The following is a 25,806-nucleotide window of genomic DNA, read 5'->3' on the forward strand; positions in this document are numbered from 1 at the left end:
AATTGAGACAAACTTAGTGGGACGGAGGGAGTAGTATTTTGAGTGTAATAAGGAAACACTTAATTAATTAATTCTAATATCTTAATTAAATACACTAGGTCTTACTTAAAATATAAATAGTGCAAGTAGTTTGGAACGAGATGAAAAAAAAATGTGAATAACATGACACGGAGGTAGTATGAGTTTACAAAACTAAAACTTCCATAATACCTTTCCAAGAACATTGATCATAAATGTATTTAATTCTCCTTTATTTTGTTTTTATAAAAGAATCCTTCCTTGTATATGGAACTTTGTGGATCTATCACACATACATTTCAAGGAAACATGGGTTCTTCCAAAAATATAGTACCACCAAAATTCAACTACCATGCATAGAAAATATGTGCCTCCAACCCACCAAAAAAAAGAAGAATTTAGGCACAACTCCAATCCCAAAAGCATAAACCATCATTTGAATTTTGACCCTTACTATAAAGCACACAAACGAACAATTTGATTTTCAACCAAGAGAGAGAAAGAGAATAAGATGAGGCTTGCAATATAATTGTCAAATTACACAAGTGGGATCTTGATTATGGTAAGTGAGATTTCATTGAAACCGACCACTATTATTCGAATGAATTTGATCACAAAATGTACTCTAATATTTTATAGTATTTTCCATCAAGACTCCATCCAAATTAACACAAAAATACCAATAAAAAATAAAGTAGGAGATAGATAGAATAATACTTTTACCCTATCTTCTTCTCTCAAAAGAGTATCTATATATATGGGCAATAGAGCCTATCATTTTCCTCACACTCACAACTTCACGTGTCCTCTCCCTCTCTATCTTCATAATTCTTCTTCTTCACCAAAATCTTTATTATCTTATCCACACCTCCATTTTCAAGAATTATCACACTTCAAATGGAGAGAGCAAATAAGCAAGTGGGATCGTCTTCGCCCTCGTCGTTAGCAGCCGATCTGTTTGGTCCCAAAGACTCCTCAAATCCTCCGAATTCCTCCCAAGGTTACTTTGGATCAATCTTTGGGCCACAAACATCCATGGTATTCTTCATACTATCTTAATTTATTATTTTCTAGCATTATGGAGTAATTTTTAACTAATGTTATCATGTTAGAATATATTGAATCGTCGAATCTCCTTTTACTTTGATTCCACTTAAAGTTGGTTAATTAGATGATTTATTAGTAATTGTGTGTTTATAGCCATAATATAGTATATGTACATATGGAAACATTTTTTTTCCAAGTATATTGGAAAGCCAAAGGTATTAACTATATACTCCTACTAATATTATTCTTATAAGATTTATATCCGTATATGTAGATGAATGTTGTTAGGAAATCCATAAAAAGAAAACTTGCAAGCATGGAAATCATTTAAAGAAGTTTTCCTTTTTGGATTATAAAATTTAATAACTGCATTATATAATTTGTGAATATTCTTCCATTGAGATATTTTACTTTAGTGCAAGATTAGAGAATATTCTTGCGCAACATGTATTATTGTGAAAACGATGAACACTTAACATGCTATATAAATTAATTCAAAAATATATTTATACTTTCTAAAAAATTTCAGGTTCCTGGAAGAGATCCTTCTCACAAAGACTACACATATGCTTATGGAAATGGCAAACAAGAAATTCCTAAAGGTATTTTACTATACGATAAAAAAAATTATTAGTAACTTTCTTCAAAAAGTTAATTATAAAATCAAAATATATAATTATGTGAGTGTTGCTTTTACATCAGATTATAAGAGTGTGAAAGACAATCCAGCTGAACCTTGCTACTACAATTCTTCAATTTATTATGGTGGCCAAGAAAGTTACTCTCCAACAACTAATAGTCCTCCACAAAATGTAAGTCTACTATTTATTTGTAAAATTTCAAGAATTGGGAATTTTATTATTTTTGAAAATTCATGATAATACCAATCGTTGGTGCAGTTCAAGAAAGATGGAGGAAATGGTGCGCAAAATGACAGCAATTCTAGTTGTGCTTCTAGAGGAAATTGGTGGCAAGGTATAGGAATTTTTCTTTTTCTTTTATGCTTATTTTTAATTAACTAACAACTATTCTTGGTGTATATATGTATTTCTTTTTTTCACAAAAAAATTGCTGAACAATTCAATTTATAACACATTGCAGGATCTCTCTATTATTGAGGATCTAATATTAGGAATTTCCACTAAAAATGAAAAGGTAATTTAGAGAAAGATCTTGTTCTTAATTTACACTTTTATGTGGGGCATTTATCTTTTGATATTTGATTGGGATGTTAATCGCTAACTTATTTTAATATGTTTGCAGGAACAGGGATGAATATATATGACCACAAGCATTATGCAGAGGGGCAGAGAATATTAGAGAAGTTTATATAAATAGATGTATGTAGTTAATTAATCATTGTATCATTCTATTTCCTTTATCTTGTATTGTAGAGTATAAGTATTTCTACCTGGTTTATATAGCTATTACTCCATATGGTAAATTACAGTTTATCCTTGATATATCTATATAGTTGGGTATGAATGGCTAAGTCAATTTGCATGCACTATCATATTGAATACATTAATCCACTATATATTTATACAATCTATACGCAAATATAGAATATATTTAATTGAGAAATATTGAACAATAATTTTCAATATTTAAATATGCTTGTATATCATTTTCATGATATTTAAAAAATTTAATCCATAATAATTAAATCTTTTTTTCTAATAAAATAGAAGATAAATATATGCATCACGCAAGAGTAAAATGCTACTACTATATATTTTTATAAAGGTGACTTTTTTTATTCCAGTGATAAATTACATTATTTAAAGGCTAGAAGAACTAGCTCGGGATGCACGATACATCCCATTTACATACACATAATTATAACTAGAAATCACAAATCGATCTTCTTCACTTTCTATTCCATCTCAAGGCAAAGTGTATGCTGCAAATTAAAACAAACCGATAATTAGATAAACAATGCATGTAATACATCATTTATTGAGAAAATAACTAATCCAATAATAAAATATACTCTATGCATGTCTGTGACGACCGCTCAGGTTTTAAGAAATTGTTAGTTGACAGTAAAATATAATTATCCCACGTTTCTTGATATATTAAATTCTAAATAAAATAAGTAATAACGGCAGGGTAAAATATATCATTATTTATGGGAGATTCAGGTGGGGTTGAGGTACTAATTGACATGAATGAATCAAAAAGTTATATGAGTTCAGTTTCTGAAAACTGTCTCGATTGCCGTCCTTAGTTGTTAATGAAATGATTCATACTGCACATAAAATTTGAAAATAAAATACGAGATTGAAATAGGATCGACTCACGTCCACATTTGTACCCGACGGGCCTATTAGCGAAGTTGCACCTCTTGGGAATGGTCAATGCCACCTCGGGCTTGACGCCGGAGCTCTTGGCGGTGTTGGAAAGCATCACGGCGCACATGCATTTGGGGTTCTGCCCCAGCCGCTTCACCTCGGCGCAGCAGCTCGCAGGAACCGCCGCGTCCGGGTCCTGTGCCGCGGAGGCGCATGGGTATAGCTTCATGGCCTCCGCGTCCGGGGTGGATTTTGGGCATTCGCCCGTTGCATCCACCGCGATCCCCGCAATCGCGAGGATTGCAAGGACAAAGAGGCATTTCACCGACACTTCCATTTTCTTGATTATTTTTTTGTTGATGAATGATGATTGATTGTTGATGTGTGTTTTTTTGTTGTAGTAGTGATGGTTTGTGTTGTGATGATAAGAGATGGTTTTGGTGTGTTTATATAGTGTTGAGATTTTGGGAGGGTTTAGTTTGGAGATGCGACGAGTGGAAATCCACCATTTTAGTGGAGCACTTTGGTAATTTACTAATTTTATTGAAAAATGGATTATTGAGTATGTGTCAAAAAATGCTGGGATTTAGTGGAATCATGTTGTTGGATTTCATAAGTTAAATTAGTTCATGAGGTAGAGCTGTGGAGAATGACTTTACTAGAAGGTCCTTTCACCTACTCTCATCATTCTATGAAAATAGCAAATCCAAAACCAAATTTGATGGAATTTTGCAGCACTGATTAGTCGACGATGAGATCGATCGACTCCCAGGACTTTTACTTCCATGCTCTTCGTCCAAACCTCTGAAACTTAGATTTACTTCCATTCTTCGTCTACCGTTCATAGCCAAAAACAATTGTCGCACTACTTGTCTATAAGAGTTCCATTTGCAAATTTAATTTATCTAGGTCTTGTGAGGACAGATTTAAATTTCCATATTTTTGCAATAACCGATAGTGACCAAAGTAGGATCACCAACCCAAGCCAACCAATTCATCTTTCATGGGCCTTTGCCACTTGACATGTTTTAATGGATATGGAGAAGAATATTTTAGGCTGAATAGGATGATTGATAAATATAAAAGAAAAATGATTATTTTATTGAAATGTTGGGTTGAATCGAATAGTATTTTACAAATATTGTTATATAATAGCCTCTAAACCAACCTAGCCCGGCCCAACAATGTGATCCAAGTTTAAGTCGGTTGGGCCACTCTTTTGGACGATGGGCTCAGTTCAGCCCTTTTAGTATTTTCATTATATGTCTCGCTACACAAAACTCGGTAACGGAAAAGTTGATTAATTTCATCTAAGTCCATCCTTTAAATTTAAATTCATTTATCCATTAAAAAAAATGTAAAGCTATACAAAATTCGATCACGAAAAGCTGATTCATCTCGTCAGAATTTATTTCTAAATAATACTACACGACTCCACTTGAAGACCAAAAACTATCACGACAATACAAAAAAATGGCTCGAATATGAAAATGTACATATATATGGTTCAATGCATCTCTCAATTTCCAGCAGAAACTCTCTCTATATATATGCCTCTTTCTCAAACCAAGTAAAACAAACTAAAGCTATGCCTTATATGTATAACACTACCGGTCTATTAGCTGTGAAATCGACTCTTTCTGGATCGAAGGCGACGCCATGCTCAGATGAGACGATGCTCTCCCTTCACTCGCTCGGTTCGAAACAGCATCCACCCCTTCGCGGCCATTCGCCTTCCCTTCACCGACAAGATAGTTCGTGAGAACTCTCTTCACTCCTACTCCTCGACGTGCAGGCTTGTTGTCTGGGAAAGGCGTCCTATCTCCTCTCAAGGGACTGGCCAGAGGAGGACCGGGAGATTTCTTAGGCGTTGCGTAAGCTGTCCGATAAGGAGTGCCTGAGACGGACACTGGGTACGGGAGTGGTATCTTCTTGTGAGACATCAAGCTGGCAGAATGCGCTGACGAGAGCTTGTCCGGCTGCCTGTTGATGTCATCCACGTAGAGTAGATCTTCGATGCGTGCTGCTATGTTGAACGCCAAACTCTCCAAGACCCTCGAGTAGCTCTCCAAGATGGACTTCCCGACGTCCTGAAGCAGGAAACGATACCATTAAACGAGTTTGATGATGATTTGAAGCATTTATTGCGAGATGCAAACCTTGTTGTGCTGTATTTTGGTGGCGTCTAGAGTTGTTTGCGTGAGTCCCGGGAATCGCTGCTTCAGGGATTGCAGGAGGGTTTCGGCTCTCTCAGCGAGCAGTTCACTCTTGTCACCGTACGTCACCAGATCTTTCATGATATCCCAAGAGGATCTGACAGCAGTATGGCTCGGGTGCTGTCTTCTCCGCCACATGTAGATTGCTGCCTCCACGCGGTTCGCCATCTCCAGAGCAGCTTGTTCGGATGCAAGATCGAGGCAGTCTAACAAGCACTCCGAGGAGAAATGCTCTGTGGTAATGTAACGGTAGATGACATCCCCGAGACAAGCTCGCCCCGTCTGAATGATGAAACAAAAGAATCATTTCAGATTAACATTTTGCAGAATCAAAGAGATTATATTTCTTGGACAAAATCGAACCTTTGGAAGTGTTTCCAAGTATGATTCTGGAACTTCCATCTCAGCCAAAGTGCTGCTATTGATGGCAGTGGCAGCTTTGAGAATCTGATTCGTAGATTCGAGCTTGTGACCTAATAGCTTCCTCGAGGCCTCAGGCAGACCGCCGGATGGAACACGTGGGACGGGAAGCCACCACTTGTCCTCCTGGCGTTGAACAGCTTTCGGGAAGGAGACTGATTCATCAGCTTCTGGTGCAACTATACCTTGATCGACATACCAAAATTCGGCCTTGGCAAATCCATCAAGTATTTCCTAATACAGAGGAAGTGGATACGTATAAGACAGATATTCATAACACCATCACCAACAACAACTACAACGACGAAACAAAAAGGTTACAAACTTAGGTAATTCTTACAAGTAGCATGTTATCGAGTTTCTGAAGAGCTGGCAGATTAATAAAGAGATCTGATCTTTGTTGGCAACTCATAACCTGAACCATAGAAAATTGCCAAAATTACGATAATTGATAGTCATCGATAACTCAATTCATCTACTATCTAACTGTGTATCAATCTCCTAAAACAAGATAGCAAAGAGAGACCAACTAGATAGCATAGTACATCTAATCAAGGAGCATGGTTTGAGAACAAGTTAACATGAGAAATCTCGACCAAAGAACGTAGTATTACCTCAACTCTACCCCCATTCGGAAATGTTTGCCAAGAAGGCTTGAGTTCAACAATATGATCACTCACGGAGAGAAGCCATTCCATCTCCCTTCGCCACATTGATCTCTTTTCGGAAGGCAACGGTTCCAGTCTCCATAGTTGTCCAAACACAGAAGCTACACATGACATTTGCAGGAAAACATCTCAACACAATGCAACATAAACAAACACACACACACAAACAGAATCATGACTTACCATATAGATTTGTGATGGCATTTGAGATGGTGAGTGCAGGGCAAACTCCTTTGCCACTTCCTGACATATCTTCACCAAGCAACAACTTTGCAAACCGCTCCTTCATCATCTTAATTTCTACTCAATCCAAACAAAATCCACTATTTTACTTGAACAGCTCAATTCATAAATTCAGATCAAATTGCTCAATCATCACACACAGTAAACCAACACTATACAGTGCATAATGTATGAATCAGAATCTGACAAAATTCATTGCAAAAAACAATAAATGGAGGTAACAAAATTAAACAGCATTTAAAAACCTGAAAATTTTGAATCCTGCTTTTCAATCCCAGATTTTCCATCACCACTCTCAACAATCAAATGAGGCTTGATTTTCACCCCAACTTTCAAACAATTTCCCCTCTTTCCAATCGGCCATCCAAATTGGGGCGAAGAAGGATTATCATCAGAACTCGGTTTGCTACCTCTTGACTCAGCCTCAGCTACAACCTCCATTTAAACAAGAAGAGCAACGACAAAAAAGTTGCCAAAAAAGGTAAAAACCCGCTAATTTTGTTCAAGAAAAGAAGAGCTCGGTTTGAATTCTGGCCTTTCCCGAAAAGGGTTCATCAAGACCCATCAATTCCACTGTAAAGATCCAATCTTTATTGCTGTGGAAGAGTGTAAAAGGTGGAATTCAAATGGGAGAGGAGTTTAAGAAGGGTTTTGGGTGAGATTTGTCTTAATAGATACTGTGCAGTGAGATTTGCAGAAATTAGATTTTCTTTTCAGGGTTTGTTAGCCACAACTGCCAAGTGCCAAATCCAACGTCTATTATTCTTGTTTGGACTTGGATTTTGAAATCAACATTCAAATAATTTGGACATTAAAATGCATCCCTTTTTTGGATTTTATAATCATGAGCAAGAGACAATTAAATCATTTTTCTGTATATGACCAAGTAATAGAATGAGGAAATTGTTTTCGGTATATTAGTAAAATAAGTTTAAATCTTATTGATAAAAAAGAGCCGATTTATGGTAGGTTCTAAATTCCCACCATTTCATTTTCAAAAATTGGATCTTTCCTTTGCAAAAGTCATCTCGAATTTAAATTGGTATCCTTTTAAATTTAAATTTTCAAATTAATATTATTAACTTATAACATTACCTTTTATCATTACATCGTACCAATGTTTCGTTAATCAATACTTATTTTTATTGAATGGAAGTGTAGTATGTGTCGCATTATCAATTTCATTGTATCTCTCTTCTATGTTTAAATTTTGGTGTTTGTTAGGTGTTACATAAAAATGAAATTTATTAAAACATACCATTAGTTTAAATGTATTTTCTTAGTTGCCAAGGAAAAAAATTAAACTTAAAAGTAGTACTATTTAATATGGATGAAAACCATCTTGTTCAAAGAGATGGAAACATAAAACAAAAGTACCATAGAAAACTAGATATATTAAGTTGACATTTGGGCAAATGAAAGTTTAAATTTTAAACTTGGGCTACAACTTGCATTGTAGTTTAATCAAATTCTAGATATCCTTGCAAAATGACGAAAATGGGCCATCATCTTTAATAAACCAACAGTATGTTTGAAAATGTTGAGGGAGCAAGAAAAATTTGAATTCTTCCATCTTTTTGTAGTATAAGTGTTAGGCAGGTGGGGATTTTCTTGAAAGAAATATACTCCATACAAACATGTAAAAGAAAGAGAAACTAAATTACTACTACTACAACTTTGGTTGGCAATTATTTTTTCAGAGTTACACCTATGTAATAGAAATTCATAAATCTCATGTGATATGATAAGAGTACTAGGAAATACTCCTTGTTTTATTTCTTCTATATCTAATTTTATTAGTATAAAATTTTTTAATGTAATTTGCTGTATTAATATAATATTCTCCTTAGAGTTGGAATATGGAAATGTATTGCTCGTACAATTGATTGCTTTAAGAACCTTTAACTGAAAGTTGGTAGAAATTTAAGAGATATGTTGTGCTATTTCATATATTCACCTAACTCAAATATGAATTGATCATCACTTACTTTTATGTGAATTTTGATTGGGCATACATAATAAATTTTCTTGCATACGGTAACAAACATATTACTTCAAAAAGACACAACTCACAAGTATGGAGTAATTTACCCATTTACCCATTCGTTACCATTTATGATTAAATTCACAGCGATATATTCAGAGAATGAAGTGTTAAGAAATTTGTTATTTGAAAGAAAAGACTCAAGCAGCAAGAAACGAGCAAGAGTCCAAAAACAACGGACTCAAAAAAGCTAACCAACAAACAAACTGCTCTAAAAAGCATCTGTCACCACCAGCTAGCAACCTACAAATACAGTTTATAACGGATGCATTATATAACGCTACAAGCAACAACCTCGATACTATACACCTCACATAGCCGCGCAAAAACAAAAATAGATTATTTTTTCATTACTTTAATTTGTTCAATAACATTTAATATTTGAATGGAATATATGGTTATTTAAGTTCGAAAAAGTTAAGTTTATAACATGCTTGTCACTTTTGTTTGAATTGAGATCACAATAGTAATTTCAAAAATTAAACAAAAGAAACTGCTTAATGTCAACAGCATAATTCTTTCCTTTAGAGAAAAGCCACTGTTACTTTTGACCGATCAACTTTATCCATGCATAAACAATACTGTAAACAAAAGGAATTGCATCATTTCTATTTAATTAATTACTAGTAGTAGTGTAATGCTGAATATAGGAGTAGTAAACATTAACTACACTATTTTATACTAGTAAATAATAAAAACAAGAGTCCAGAAAAACAATTTCCAAGAAGAATTAATACGTGACAGGAATATATTTCAGACTTATGGGCTAACCAGAAAATATAACTGCAAAGACCTTGAGAGCATCACACTTCCATTTCATTATTTAAATATTCATTAACTACACTGACTAAAACTTTGCTGAGTTCAAATAATTTACTACTCCTACTAGTATTATTTAAGGTTGTCTAATTTTATTAGTAATTTCTATATCGTCTAATAAAATTTGTTAACGACAAATAAGAGTATCTAATACTGTACTAGAGTAATTTAGTATAAATGGGCCCTTTTGTAGTGATGGGCTAATATAGTGAGCTGGGCCTAGGTGTCACTTCATTCTTCAAAGCTAAAATTCAATCCAAACATGTTCATTATATGCCTAATGCAAAATGAATTTGAAGGTACTATTAATCAACAATTTGATAGTATAAATTTGATAAGGTATACCTTATTGTCATTTTCTTAAAATGATTAATAATGATTGCTCACTACCCACGTGATGACTCGAATCTATGACTTATTGTACGAAGAGGAAATTACTTAACAACCAAACTATAATTTCATGAATCGAGACTTTTATTGTAACTGGGGTGGATTTCAAGGAATGATAAAGCTAGGATCCAATATTTGGATACTTTTATGGACTTGATATTTATTAGTATGTTGGATTTGTCAGATTGATTATGTTTCTTTTTCCTACCAAATTATATCATGATACCCTAATTTAGTTAAGGTGTGAGTGTGAAAGTGTATAGTTGTATTTCTTTATATAGGAGTACTTAATATTTATGAATGAAGACTAATAAGATAAGGTGCCCCTGTCACTAGATTAATTAAAAGTTGCAATATACTCCAATTCCATGCATATGAGTATAGTAATTACTTGGTTGCATTACTGATAATCACATTTATAATCAGCATTAAATTTTAAAGGTTTTGGATATAATTATTGAACCATCACAAAGTAAATGTATTACTACAATTTTATATTAGAACCAAATTCGTAGATTATATTTAAGCCTCATAAATAATAAAAGGACGAAAGTTAAAAAGATTGAGGCCAGGCAATACAACAGCGGATCAAGAATCTCATTCATTGTTTCTAGGAATATTATCTTTGGCATATTCGTGTACATAATTATAGGTATCATTAACTAGTAATTTGGCTACTTTATATACTCGGTAGAAAAGAAACATTTAATGTGGATTTTACTAACCTCTATCAAGACATTCTTTTGTCACGATAATTAAGAAAATTGTGTTTAATTACTGATTTAAATATAGAAGTAATAAAATATAGGGAAAAAGAATTAAAGTGTAAAAAGTTTAAAAAACGTTAAATTTTTTTATCAAATGATGAATATTTTTTTACCTTGAGATTTTTCAAACAAAAAAAAAGGAAACCTTAAGACAAAAGGAATATGTTTTCAGGTGAATTTAATGTGTCATTCAACCACTAACTAATAGGCTAATTTTTATTGGAACTACAATTACAGAAGTCACATTAATTATAATTTAATAACATTATGAATGGGATTGCTATATAAATACTAATAAAATTAAATAAATAAATACTTTAAGTGGAAGACAGGCAAAAAATCATAAAATAAAATTGTTTTTGGGTGTGAATCTCCGACATAATGCCTTCTTTTATCTCTGGAATCAATGAAGTTATGTCCCTCCAAAGACAGACCCCATGCTTATGCAGTAATAATGTCTTTAGTGGAAAGAAAATGATAATCCTAAATGCATGCCTTCTTCCACCCCTCAAACCTAGAAAATAAAATTTTAAAAAAAATCTAGAGCAAAATGGCATTTACCTGATTAATATAATTTTACTATTTTCCAAGAGCAAAAAGAGGTGTTCACATACATATTTGGGAAATAATATCATAATTGGAATTTAGAAAGAAATGTAAAGAAAAATAGCATTACCTTGATTAATTTGGTTTTCTCTTTTCCAAGAGAAAAAGGTGTTCACATACATATTTGGGATGATTCACAATCGGAACTTAGAAAAGAATTAATGCGATCTAAAGCAAAAATATAGGGATACCTATTTACCTTGATCAATTTGATTTTGTCTTTTCCAAGATATAAAAAGGTGTTCACATACATATTTGGGATAATTATCATAAATGGAATTTAGAAAAAAAAATTAAAGATATCTAAATAAATAATAGGATTGCCTTGATCAATTTGATTTTCTCTTTTCCAAGAAAAAAAAGGTGTTCACATACATTTTTGGGAATTTTATCATAGCTTCGTAATCGAATTTAGTTATATGATTGGACTTATTTGGTTCGAGTATGGAAATGAGAAAAAGACCGAGTTACAAAATAGGAAAAGAAGAATCATTCTATTTTTTTTTTTTTTTTTCAGAATATATAATTAAGTTCTCCCTGATTTTTTTTTGTTAAGTTTGTTTCTCCAAAAATGAGAATCAGCTCTTTAATTTTCATTCATGCAAAACAATTGAAAATTCATATTTTAATCGTATCACATTCTTACAAAAATCATGTAATTCGAATCATTATTCTAATACATGATCCAAAATATTACTCACCTCTCTACTTTAAATAAAATACTTTCCTTAGGCATCCCATTCAAATTGTTATTTGGACTATTTTTTTTAAATGAGATTACTATTTTTTTACTCTCTTAATTTAATTAACAAATAAAATATCGTGGCATATAAAAATAAGGCAAAGAAAATATATAATGCGATGAATTAAAAACATTGTATAATACGTAATATCCACCGACGAATAATTAATAAGTACTCTAACACGTTATTCTATACAATCCTAGTAACATGTAATAGTATTTAAATTTCTAAAACATTACGTTACAAATGTATTTAGTCTTTGGAAGTACTACTATTTTATAATCATAATGCAGAACATAGATATGGTCTACTCCTAGAATCTCGAACGAAGTGAATATTTTTCATGCGTTTATACAAGAGATTAATTATTTAAATATGATGAGTAAATCTACGAATGAATAATAGTAGTATAATATTTTTTTTTCACATCTCGATCTTGACTAAAATAATTTGTGTTCCATACGATCACATGTTCATGCACTAAATAATGCCAAAGACTAATCATGTGATGCATGATCCATACATGTAATGATCATATGATGAGACAAAGATTTAAAATTGAAAAGCTATAATAAATATATTGCTAAAAACACCATATTGTTATGGAATCACATATATGATGTAGCATATGATTAAGACAGATTCAAATGGGCTGAGCATTATTTAATCTTCCATGATTTATAATTTTATATTTTTCTATGATAGTAGGAGACATTCTTCAACTTAAGTGCTCTGATAAACACCTTCTGTCTGCCTCCAGATTGTACTTTAAATTGTCTGAGCTTTGCATTAATTAATTTTGCCAACAGGTTTTAATTATTTTCACTCAATCTTAAATTATCGACTTGTTCCCTAGCTATGAAAATTTCTTTATAATAAGAGCAAAATGCAGCCCCCGTATATATGGGAATAAGGAGGGACGTACTATTACTGTATTACACTCCCAAATATTTTTTTTGTTGTATACTGTAATTATAAGTTAGTACTGTACATTATAAATTAAATTATGCAGCATTAATTAATTTAAATTTTAAGAAACCATTATCTGTTTATCCAACATACATACAAACTCAGGGGTGTGTTATATTGCTAACTCACCCCTAAATTGCTAACTACAACTAAATAATACTTCCTCCGTCCCCATAATTTGTCACCATTTGACTCGGCACGAGTTTTAAGAAATATAATAGAAAATAGGTTGAAAAAGTTGATAGTATGTGGGTCCTATTTTTATATATTAGTTTTATAATAAAATGTGAGTAGAAATGAGTTAGTGGAATATGAGGTCCACTACCAAAAATGGTAAAAGTAAAAGGTGACAAATTTTTAGGAACGGATGAAAAAGGAATTAGGTGACAAAAATTAAAGGTGAAGATCATTCAATCCTTGAGTATTAATATCATGCACAAAAAATATCGATAGGGGTATTAATGTCAATTAACTACAAAATTAGTTATAACCAACTTTTAAAAAAAATCTCAAAACTTTAAATTCATATAACATATATCAAATTAAAGATAATTTTATAAGGATTCCAACGATATCCTACGTGCATATGTTCTGACGTCAAAATTTGAAAAAAAAAAATTCAAAAAATTCAAATTTTTTCGTACATCAGAAATGTCAACATACTATATAAAATATGTCAATATAATACATGTAGAATGTCAATATAAGCAATGGGTAACATTCTTAAAGCATTATCTTGACATTCTCAAAGCATTGTGTTGATATTTTCTAAACACTATATTGACATTTTCATCCAAAACTTTAATTTGGAGTTTTTTTTTATCTTTTTTTATTTAATTAATAAAAACAAAAATTACACGTGGTAAATTGTAAACCACACGTTTTCTAAAATCCTATGACATTAAATTAGTTGTAGTTAGCAATCAAATGATGAGTTAGCAATTTATCACTCTCCTACCAACTTATTATTCACTTATCAACCATTCCAGTACTCTATTATTTTACCCTTTTACGGTCATTAGCTTATTTTATCCATATATTTCAGAACATTCAAAAATAGAGAAAGAGAGGTGAGAGTGATTTAACATAAAGAAATCGAAAGAATGGAGACCAAGAATTAGAGAACTAACTCTCGGTTTGGATCCCCCGATGTGGCTGATAGCACAACAGGGGATCTCGTTCCACACACTTATTATTTTATTCTTAAATTGTAAATATAATCCGAACCCGAACCCACGTTCCACACACTTATTATTTTATTTTTAAATTATAATATTATCCGAACCTCCAATTCTATGTCGATGGTGTCGACTGCTTGAACGCCCCTGACTCTGCATTGTCATTGACGGCTGTGACGTTCCCAACTCCGTGTTGCGCGTGTTAATTTTTCCATACTAGTAGTATATACTCCCTCCGTCCCAGATTAGGAGTCACTTTTTGCCATAAAAGTCCGTCCCAGTTTAAGAGTCACTTTTAGAATTTTCTATATTTGGTCATACAATTTTACCCCATTCTTCATCAAAATTACATAAAAATGTCATTATTTACATTAAAATACAAAAATCAAAAGTCAAAAGGGACCCATCTTCAACCAACTCTACCATCTCACTTCATTTATTACACACTCTACCATCTCACTTCATTTATTACACACTCCATCATCCCACTTCATCTATTACACACTTCAACTATTTCTTAAAATTCGAGCCATAACAATAAGTGACTTCAAATGTGGGACGGAGGGCGTAACTATTTATTTCTCCCTTAAACAAAAAATTTCGAATTCCAAAAATATCATAAAATATGACAAATTTAGAGTTTTGTGTTGATGGGTCCGAATGAATTGTATTGGAATTGTCTAAGAATGAGACAAAAGCAAGTTTAATAATGTTGCATCATTTTCAAACTGAGATAAATTTAAAATATATAGTACTCCTAATTGGTCATCCCATTCAAAATGGATTCGAGACAGCTGTGTTAATCGGATCTTGATTCAATAGCTGCAGAGCACATTCTTAGACGTAAAAGATTAGGACTAAAATTAGGAAAATGAAAATTGTTCAAAATGGATATTTAAAATTAAAAGTGAAGGAGTAATATTTGTTGTTTTTGAGGTAAGTTTGGAATTGTGTGTCTATGGGAGACAGCAGAGTAAGAATTGGAAAATTGGAAGAAAAAAAAGCCGATATTGAAAGCGACGGCTGAAATTGGGCGGGAAAGTGAAAGGTCGTATTCAGGGAGCAGCAAATTCCCCAATTGTTATTGGTGGTGTTTAATGAAAGACTGATGTATAAAGCGTTGAAGCAAATGGTATTGTACAAACTAAATTTCTCACTCAATCCCTGCCAAAAATATAAAATTAAATTGCTGTTAGAAAAAAAATAAAATCAAATTCTGGCTAAATTTTAAAAATCATAAGTGGACATAGAATAATGGAGTATATTGCACATGATGATCATATTGTATTAAGACAAATTTAATCTACATAATTTTTTGGATTGATTTTTAAAATTGCGGATCATAATTTAATTAAACTTGATTTTTAAAAAAAATTTATCTAATGTAAAATTATATTTTATAATTATTGTTCGATTGGATGAGTATGAAACATGGTTTAATATTGAAGAATCAATTCAATTTGAGCATTTTCGGGGAAAACTAATTTTAAGTAACCAAGTAGTAAGAGCATCCTTAACCTCATCCTGGATTTGGGCTGCAAGTCCCCTCCACGTCATCATTTCTCTAAATTTGGAGTTTCGGGCCACAACGACATTAACACCACAGGCCACAACTCGGGCCACAACTATTCATTTGCACTATTCACAACTACTACCTATTTTACTCGTAAAATAGAATACGTTGAACAATTAAAATCGGAAAAATTCATTGTTCATTTGGAAAATAGAAAATTACAACATTGAAATTTAAAAATTCAAAAAAAAAAATTTAAAACATAAGTCAATTGCGGTTCCAAATTTCTTCAATTAGATCTGCTTGGAGGCGTGTGTGTTGATCTTCTTGGCGCATCGCCGCTGAACGGGCCATGACATTGCGCACGTCGGGAGGAACACCTTGCACGGGCGGATCGGTGACAGTGTAGCTACTGCTGGAGAGCAGATCGTCGCTCCAGAAAGTGACTTTTTCTCCCTCGTCCTCAACGATCATGTTATGCATTATTATACATGCATACATGATGTCGGCGATTAGGGGACGGTGCCAACCACGGGCCGCTCCCTTCACTATAGTCCAACGTGATTGGAGGACTCCAAATGCGCGCTCCACATCTTTCCGAGCCGCCTCTTGCTTCCGCGCAAACAACTTCCTCCTACCCGTAGTCGGACATGTGATGGTCTTCACGAACACGGGCCATCGAGGATAGATCCCGTCTGCCAGATAGTACCCCATAGTGTACCGACGGTGGTTGGCCGTAAACTCTACGGTAGGTGCTCGCCCGGCACACAAGTCGTTGAACAATGGAGACTCGTTCAACACATTGAGGTCGTTGTTCGACCAAGCGACTCCAAAGTAGGCATGCCAGATCCACAACCGTTGGTCGGCAACGGCTTCCAACACAATCGTTGGATGTGTGCCCTTGTGCCCGCTAGTGAATGCTCCTCTCCAAGCCATTGGACAATTCTCCCACTGCCAGTGCATACAGTCGATGCTGCCCAGCATCCCCGGGAAGCCGTGGGTCTCCTCGTGCATTCGCACCAATCTGCGAACATCGTCGGACGTTAGCTTTCTCAAGTATTTGTCCTTGAATGCTTCGATCACTGCCCGACAGAATTTGGCTAGGCAATCACGTCCAGTATGCTCGCTCACATGGAGGTACTCATCAAACATATTTGCAGTTGTTCCGTAAGCGAGTTGGCGGAGGGCGGATATGCATTTCTGCAAAGTCGATATACTTTGCCGCCCGACAGCATCGAAGGTTTGCATAAAGTACGCGTCACGAGCTACAACTGCGTTGACAATGCGCAAGAACACATGCCTCCGCACCCGGAACCGGCGACGGAACATCTGATCACTCCATCGAGGATCTGCAGAGAAATAATCCATGAAAAGCCACAAACCAGCTTGTTCACGGTCTCGGTGGATATACATCCGAGTACACGGTACCCGGACGTGTTGCTCGTTCCACGCTTGAATAGCAGCTTGATAGCGTTCCACCTCGTTGTTGATTTCTTCTTGGATTGCGGGCATCGCCGTCTCTAATATTCAAGCCATTTGAGCTTCGATTGCTCGTTGACCTTCACGGCGAGGAGGCATTTTTCGAATTTTATTGTGAGAATGAGAGAAATGGAGTTGAAGTAATATGAAAATGGATGGAAGAGTGGTATTTATATAAAAATTTTCGAATTTAAAAAAAAATATGAAGTAGAGTCCCGGTCCGGCCCGGACCCCAAATAACGCCGGGCCGGGACTCTCCGCGGCACGGCCCAACACGTTTAACGCTAGGCCTAGACGGGACTTGGGAGCGGCCCAGGGACGCAACTACGTCCTCGGGACCGTCCCAGGCCATGACTCCAATACCCCCAACGCTAAAATTGGGCCGGGACCTCGTGAGTTGCAGCCCGGCCCAACAACGTTGATGATGCTCTAAGTGTTTGAAGCAAAGTGTTGATATAGTTCAACAAAATAACTAACCTTTCTAGATTTATAAGAAAATAAAAAAATTAAATATCTTTAGAAATGGGGATGTTTCAATTTCAATAAATATAGCTCTATAATTAGAGAGACACACTTCAAGACTATCATTGCTCTAGTCGCATTCTCAATCAGCTCAGAGGGCTCAAAGCTTGTCAGTAAATTTTAGAAAATTGTTTTTTATAAAAGTTTTTTAAATATTCTACTTAAATAGTTTTGATTTTTGAACTACTCGCTTCATCGTATAGAAATATGAATATTTAGGACGATACATGAATTAATGCACAATTAGTAAAGTAATAAAGAAGTAGAAATAAAAAAATACTACTAATATTCCTATTATTAATGAAGAATGGAGTCCACCATATTAGAGAGCATAAAGTTGCCAAAAATTGACTGAGATTTTTTCATAGGAAATCTCAAAATAAAAAATATCTTTATTTTTATAGAATGGAGAAAGTGTCATGAATAAGATAATTTAAATATTTTATTTGTTACCATGGAATTGAGAGTATGAAATTGGAATTAAAACCTTTAATTCCAAATCTAAAAGAGTATTTTAAAATCGTAAAAATATTTGGATTTAAAATTTAAATTATCCATGAGAGTACGAAATTAAAACTTTCAACTCCAAATCTAAAATAGCATTTTAATACTCCTATCACAAAAATATTTTGATTTAAACAGAAATTATAATAATTCCAATTATCTAAATCCTTGTACTCATAATTTATATGTATCGATTTGCCCCATTTATTTTATCACAGTCTAGCTACTATGTACTTCTGCCTAATAACTGTCACACCCTTGCCATATAGGAATATGTATTTCTACCGCGGATGCCAAAGGCCAATTTAATTGTGTAGTACTATAATTCTTAATTAGATGTCAACTCATTACTCACCTTCACTCAAATGATCTTCCGAAATCCTATATACATGTGGAACAATATCATTATCTAGAGGCCTTTAAAATCTTTAAACAAAATCTCTAGTGTCAAAGATACTGTTGACAGCAATTTAATTATTGCCAAAAAAAAAAGGAATATAGATTGAAAAAACTAAGTTTTATTAACTGAGAATTAGTAGTAATAATTTATGTACTCTAATAATCAATTAATTATAATTAGAAATTAGTGAATCTGAATTAAAAAGGGTGGACCTTACATCAGGGTATGCACCATTTTTTCATTTCTTTTGACGAGAGGCCATGATTTGGAGAATCATTTACTAGGAGTAACAATATTAGACATATGTGTATTTAGGGCTTGATTGTTAGCTCTTAAAAATCCATAAAACCCTAAAAAAGCCTAAAAAGCCATCCTTTTTACTGACTTATCTCCTGTTTGGTAGATTTTGAATTAGTCGACAAACCCGGAAGAAAAATGTTGGATCTTCGACAAATTCATACTGAAATCTGGGATATTGGCAATTCCTTATCTTAGGAGATTTGTGGTATTAGTTTTTGCCCTGATCTCTGACAAAGTGAAGTGCAACTGTGTACCTATTTTGTCCACCAACGACTCCACTCTGTAGACGCAGCTAGCCAGAAACAACAAGCCCGGAAGGCCCGACAGACGCTGCCGAAGCCGCCCTCGCCGATGACGAGAGAGCGGCTGAAGCCGCGGGTAGCCGATTTGAGGTCGGCGAAGGAGAATACCCACAGATGATTAGCGCGGCCCTGAGTTATGAAATCCTGGCACGACTCAGTGTCGAACTCGGAGCTGAGTCGAGGTTGCCTGATAAACGTTGAAAGCTTTCCCTCAGTTATGAAAAATTGAAAGCTGATACAATACAATACGGACGCCACACTGAGGGAGCGCGCCCACGAGACCTTGCGCGAGACCGTCGTCGTCCCCTCCGCCGGCAGTGAAGTGGAAGCATTTCATTCTAGTTTAGCCGATTTGATGAGATTGATTTTGCTCTGGGTTTGATTTTCCGGTGATTAAGGGAAATTGGGGTTTTCCGGATGAGGGTTTTTGCAGTTGGGAGGACCCCAAAGGCAATAGAGAAGGGGGGCAAAGAGAGGGAGGGAGAGGCAGAGAAGGGGGCGAATAGAGGGAGGGAGAGGCAGAGGGGTCACGAGGAAGAAGAGAGGGAGAAGAGAGTCATTTGCCTTCAAAAAGGAAGGACATAAATGGTAGCACAATGTTTAGTATGACTTTCCAGTAAATTGACTTTGGTCTACCAAACAATGGTTTAAGCTAAAAAAGGTCTGTACCAAACATCATTAAAGCCAACATTAATAATCTAAAATTATTGTAATTCACGTTAACTGGGATTCCAGTAAAAGCCCAAGATTGCTACCAATCAAGCCCTTAAGAAATAAAGTTATCTTCGTTCCAACTAAGTTGAATAAATATTTTTTGTTATGTTAAAAAGTAAGAGAGAAGAAAAAAGTACTCTAGAAAAAATAAAGAGAAAGTAAAGTAGATGATGAAATAAAATAAAGTACCAGCAATTTGATGTTTTGCTTTTTGTCAAAAAAAAAACTCAATTTAGTTGGGATAGCTAAAAAAAGAATTTGACTCAACTTAGTTCGGATATCCCAAAAAGAAATTCGACTCAGCTTTGTTTTTGCTCTTTGTTTGTCGCCCATTGCTAGTAACAATCGACGTATGGTCATTGTTTTTTTGACATCGACAACGATCTTTTTCTTGACCCATTGTGCATGAGCAACCCTGGTGATATCATTTCATGTTTATCCACCTATGTACATACATTATACCTGTATTGATAGAAAATTATACAATAAGAAATAAATGATGTAATGTCAATGTCGAGGCCACAATGCATATGATTACTCACCTAATTAGAACAGTAGAGACTCACCAACTTTTGCCAAACATGTCCTTCTTAGCCGCAATTAAAGGGGTGAGAATTATGCATGTTGAGGCAACCACAATTGCATATGGCCTCATAGAAAGCGATTTGTTACCCTAGTTAATTAATTCGTTTTGACCCAAAATAATAATTCTTGGATACTTTCTCATCATTGTGTTTGACATTTCATATGGTCCACCTATGATCATAGGGAAGCATTCTAAACATAATTTCGAATTCTATGCAATGTTAATCTACAATAGTGTGACAAAGACCACCTTTGGTGGTTGAAAGAATGGGGTATGCGGCTATTAGGACCCGTAAAAAAAAACCATGGTACCACACCTCTAGGATAGAGCCAGAGGTGTGATAGCGTGGTGGCTCGTGCTGCGGATGGCGAGCATGATGCCGTACTTAGTACGATACCGGTTGGGCGATGGCCACTAGATACCGAGAGCGATGCAGTGCATCAAGCAAGATATGTAGTTATTTTTCGATTTCAAAGTTACATTTATAAATTCATCCAACTTCCTTTCAAACAACTTTCTCGAATGGATCCTAACAATCCAGATTTCATGCTCAACCCAAATACGTATGAATGGTTCAACCGATATTCCCTTTTAATTGATGAGGGTGAACATCAAAGACTATGGAGTCTTCGACATGGAACCATCAAGCCTTCGCGAAATGGGAAGAAAGCGGCCATCAAAGAAGTAGCCAAAAAGTACACAATTTAGAAGACGAATATGCCAACTTACATCAGAGTTGACGTTTCGAAAAATCTATTCTTGACAACAACTAGAAGATGAAATTCTCTTGGGAGAAGATCGCCTCATAGTACAACAACATGAAGTCGTTGTGGGAAAGACTAGATTGTGATTATGATCACCCGTGCAATTTTGAATTGATAAAAATTATAAAAATTGATAATTATAAAAGATGAAATATAGATATAAAGTGTTACTATATGATAGTAAAAGGTATGGTTTATAATTTATTGTGTGATTTTAGTAAAACGGAATGTTGTGAGTTGTAATATAAATTAGGATACGAAATGAGGTTGAATGAATGTAGTTGTAACTTCGTTCTTGTAAAATCAATTTTTTATGAAGTTATGAAATAAAAGTATAGTACATTAATTCCCATCATATTATATCTGCATTTATGCTAATAATATTAAAATACGAAATGGTAGTGGAGCACAAGTGTGACAAATGTCTTGAACCCTGCATGAATTTAGGGCTCTTGACACACACTCACACCCCCACCAATTTTTTAAAAATATTTCCCTCCCCTAACTCGATTATTATCCAATTTAAATTTAAAATTTAAAAAAGCGAATACCGCAGTCTCAAAAACAAGCGGAAAGAAACCCATTTGATTTTTGAATTTCTTATATTCTTTGTCCAAAAATAGCCCTGTACCCATAATAAATGCTTCTCCCTTGTCTTCCTCAACATTCCCCCCCCTCTCTCTCTACAATTTCTCTCTCTATCTAAACTGGGTCCCTCTCTGCTCACAAAATACTCATTCCCATTACCGCCTCATTATTATAGCTTCTCCAAGCAGAAACCTTTTCACTCACTCAACACACTCACTCAACTCCTCACTCCCTCTCTCTCTCTCTACAAACACAATGTCAAGTAACGCCGAAGCAGCTGGGTTCTTCTTGCCCTCCGAGTTCCTAGACGACCTCCTCCTCGACAAGGAGAATCTCACTGAGTCAGACCCCGAGTTCTGCTTTCCCACTGAGTTCCCTTACGATTTCGGCGCTAAAACCGACCACCTTCTTCAGGTACCAATCTTTTTTTTCAATTTTGTTTGATTTTTTTTTCTCACATTTTTCAATTTTTTGCAGAAGCGTTGGGTGATGTCGACGTCGCCGCAGTCGACGCTCTCCCACTTGAGCAGCTGGGCCGGGTCAAACAACGGCAGCCCCAACGGCTTCCCCTCTCCCCCCACCACCCCCAAAAACGACGCCGTCGGAGACCTCGTCTACCTTGCCGCCGGCCAGCTCGCCAAACTCAAGCTCAACGCCGCAGCTGCAAAAACCCCCAATCCCTCTCTCGTCCACAGCATTTATGTACGACTTTTTTTTTTTTGAAAAAAAATTTCACGGTGTTTTCGTGTTCTGTTTTCTGTTTTCAATTTTGTTTTTTTAATTTTGAATTTTGAAATTTGAAAATGTTGGGGTACAGCTGCAGCAGCAAATGGTAAAGCAGAAGTACCAAATGAGAGCGGGTCAGGAGGCCTGGCCCGTTCAGCCCAACCCGACTCGGGTTGTCGGGTTGGGCGGAAGGGCGGCGGCTTTTGGTAGCGGCGGTGCGGCGGTGAAAAAGGGGTGCGCTGGCACTGGGGTGTTTCTGCCACGGCGATATGGGAATAATACTAATCCTAATCCTAATCCGAATAATAATTATATTATTAATAATGATGTTATTATTAAAAATGACTGTAACGCTTATTACGCTTCGGATGCTCGGAAGAAGTCTGCAGGTATATTTTCACACTCCACCGTCTCTTCATTTCCTTTTCTTGATTAGTTTTGTGTTTTTCATGAAATGGGTAGTGATAAAAAAGTGATCTTGGAATCGTCTATGCCTTTTACTTTTGTCTTCTTTTTCAATAACTTGCCTGTTATCTGTTGGTATAGGTGAGGAAGAAATACTAATTAAAGAAAAATAGTGTACTGGGCTCTGTCTCTCTCACTGCAAAGCATGTATAGCTAGCCAGTGGGAATGGGCCCTTAATTTGACCATTTTCTTTTTCAAAGGTTTAGGTTTTGTAGCAAACTTTTGACTATACATGTATTTCCAAAACAATTCAAATCCATGCCTCTTGTCTTGTGCTAGCACAAGATTCCATGTTAAAGCACTAAGGAAACATACAAACTTATAGTAATAGCATCATGAATATAGTATGAAATTGGAGGTTGCAATGTCTATTTTGTCAAAAGAATATGTCCATTTTAGTTCATATTCCAAAAGTGTGACAATTTGACTGGATTCACATGCTCTTATACTGTTCTTTTTACTAGTTGTGTTTTTTGTTTAACATATTCTTTTTCCCCTAATCTCAGGTTACTCAGCTGCTGCCATTCCAATTAGAAATGTTCATGCCTTGAAAAAGAACTTGGATAACATGAATGGTTTTGCTCAATCTCAACCTCAGCCAATTTACCACCCCAAGCTGGATAGGGGGTTTATCTCCGACTACGGTGTGTAATCCCGGAACTTAACACGTTGCATAGATGTGGTTGTTCAGTGATTTGTTTTGTTGCTTACATTTGTGGAATGATGTGTGAACAGATCTGTTGATGGCACGAAGGAACGCCTTGTTGTTGCAACAGCAACGTCGGAGCTTTCTGCTCGAGGGTTCGTCTCCGATCAACCGTGGTGCTTACCTCCCTCAGGAGTGGACCTATTGATGATGCCCTGCAGGTTCATCTAGGAATGGTGTTTTAGCCTTTTTTGAAGATGGTAGAAAAGAAACATTCTAAGCTATAATTAGCTATATGGTGTTTGGTTTTCATGATGATTTACCAGTCAAAATTTGAATGATTGTAGTTAGGGGAAGGGTAATAATAGGATAATCCCATGTTATTTTTCCTTTTTTTTTGAGATTTTATCCTTTTTACAAGATTAGGAAGAAGGGGGTATGAATTAGTACTAGTATAGAACAGCAAGAAAATTAGTTTGAAGTTGGGGGTTTTTTGTAATGTTTTCAAGAAATAAGTGGGCTTATTCCTATGTGTGAAATAGGGATGTTGGAAAAAATTGGGTTTTAGTTTCATTTTGGGAAAATGTTTTAGTGAAGGAAAATCCACAGTCCCCCTTTTGCTGTTGTAATAGATAGAGTATTTAATTGCTGAAGTATAATGTAATAAGAATGGTAGCTTTGCTTATTAATGTATCATATTTATCTATTTATTGCCAATCTGCCCTCTTTAAATTATTACCCTTTGTGTTGTTGGATGGTAGATAGAAATGTAAATATAATTCTTAATGTTTTGGTAATATTGGAGGCTATTATTGAATGGCAATAATCATGAATAGTAATTGGAATTGTGTTATATCATTTGTGACTGTTGTTATTACTCTTATTAATTTATTTGTAGTAGGTATGCTATTGAATTGCAATTATTGATATTTGGAGTTGGCTTTGTGGTTTAAATATATGATTAGGTTCTTTGAATGGTTCATGTCTTGGCAGGTGATAAAATTACTCTCACCGTCAATGGGCATTTATTATAAAATCAATACTAACATTATTTTACGTTTATTTGCCTTTTCCATTTTTGGACACTAATTTACAATTCATAGGGAAAAGAGAAGCGTATTCTTTAGTGTTTAGATTTAATACACTGTACGTCTGTATCAAAAGTAAATGATTGATTGCATTTTAGGACTTTGAGTTTTGGACCTTTTAAAATGGGCTCGAATTTTGGTATAAATAGAGTAAGGTAGAAAATTATGTCTATATATCGTCATATATTATGGCCCAACATATAAACTATTTACATTAAAATTAAAAGCATAATTAGCTTAATTAGAAGATTAGTTTGAAAATGAGATGAAGTTTGTATAAAAAATAAATTAGAAGGATATTTTTTAATTTTTGATTTTTGTATTTTCTTAAAAATGAACAAGAGATTTGCCTCATACTATTTCTGTAAAATTTGACCGAATATCAGCACAAGACTCATTTAATGGGACGCCAATATTTTTGTCTAAGTGGCTAAGTGCTATATCTGAATTTACATGTAAATAATCGAAATTAAACTTAAATAACTTAATATAGTCGTAATACAATCAATAATTTTTTTTTATAATTATATAGCTTACAAAACAGAATTTATAGATTTTTCAAAATTAGGGTAATATGGTCACATTATATCGGTGATACAATTCAAATGATACGAAATATTCGTTTATGGTTGCGTGAAGCGTGATATGTGTTTATGGTTGCGCGAGGCGTGATATGCATACACGTAACACTCAAATGCCTTTCTCCTCAATGCCGAAAAATGATTCTCATGTTCTATTTTATAAAAACTCTTAAACATGAGTCACGTCATTTCCGAATATAAAGTC

General features: G+C 34.7%; 4 protein-coding genes across 4 annotated transcripts; 2 read left to right on the forward strand and 2 right to left on the reverse strand.

The window, feature by feature from the left end:
* Positions 1-796: 796 nt before the first annotated feature.
* Positions 797-2,528, forward strand: LOC125202139 (uncharacterized). Its single transcript, XM_048100487.2, has 6 exons — positions 797-1,056; positions 1,595-1,667; positions 1,768-1,877; positions 1,965-2,040; positions 2,167-2,220; positions 2,329-2,528. Exons 1-5 carry the CDS (start codon positions 916-918, stop codon positions 2,181-2,183), a joined length of 417 nt encoding a protein of 138 aa, XP_047956444.1. The 5' UTR covers positions 797-915; the 3' UTR covers positions 2,184-2,220; positions 2,329-2,528.
* Positions 2,529-2,786: 258 nt separating this feature from the next.
* On the reverse strand, positions 2,787-3,767 carry LOC125202832 (uncharacterized). The gene is made up of 2 exons (XM_048101306.2): positions 3,369-3,767; positions 2,787-2,968 (listed from the first exon to the last, which is right to left on the reverse strand). Exons 1-2 carry the CDS (start codon positions 3,694-3,696, stop codon positions 2,952-2,954), a joined length of 345 nt encoding a protein of 114 aa, XP_047957263.1. The 5' UTR covers positions 3,697-3,767; the 3' UTR covers positions 2,787-2,951.
* A 970-nt stretch (positions 3,768-4,737) lies between these two features.
* On the reverse strand, positions 4,738-7,643 carry LOC125202834 (rop guanine nucleotide exchange factor 5-like). Its single transcript, XM_048101309.2, has 7 exons — positions 7,152-7,643; positions 6,847-6,963; positions 6,610-6,764; positions 6,336-6,410; positions 5,939-6,229; positions 5,519-5,857; positions 4,738-5,449 (listed from the first exon to the last, which is right to left on the reverse strand). The coding sequence occupies exons 1-7, from the start codon at positions 7,345-7,347 to the stop codon at positions 4,967-4,969; spliced, it is 1,656 nt and encodes a 551-aa protein (XP_047957266.1). The 5' UTR covers positions 7,348-7,643; the 3' UTR covers positions 4,738-4,966.
* A 14,525-nt stretch (positions 7,644-22,168) lies between these two features.
* LOC125206560 (uncharacterized) lies at positions 22,169-24,649 on the forward strand. Its single transcript, XM_048105807.2, has 5 exons — positions 22,169-22,508; positions 22,572-22,796; positions 22,912-23,209; positions 23,793-23,930; positions 24,022-24,649. The coding sequence occupies exons 1-5, from the start codon at positions 22,350-22,352 to the stop codon at positions 24,138-24,140; spliced, it is 939 nt and encodes a 312-aa protein (XP_047961764.1). The 5' UTR covers positions 22,169-22,349; the 3' UTR covers positions 24,141-24,649.
* The last annotated feature ends 1,157 nt before the right edge of the window (positions 24,650-25,806 follow it).

This window comes from Salvia hispanica, chromosome 2, assembly GCF_029641045.1.
Source record: "Salvia hispanica isolate PSC_SH4W2 chromosome 2, Shi_PSC_v1, whole genome shotgun sequence".
Classification (NCBI taxonomy): Eukaryota; Viridiplantae; Streptophyta; class Magnoliopsida; order Lamiales; family Lamiaceae; genus Salvia; species Salvia hispanica.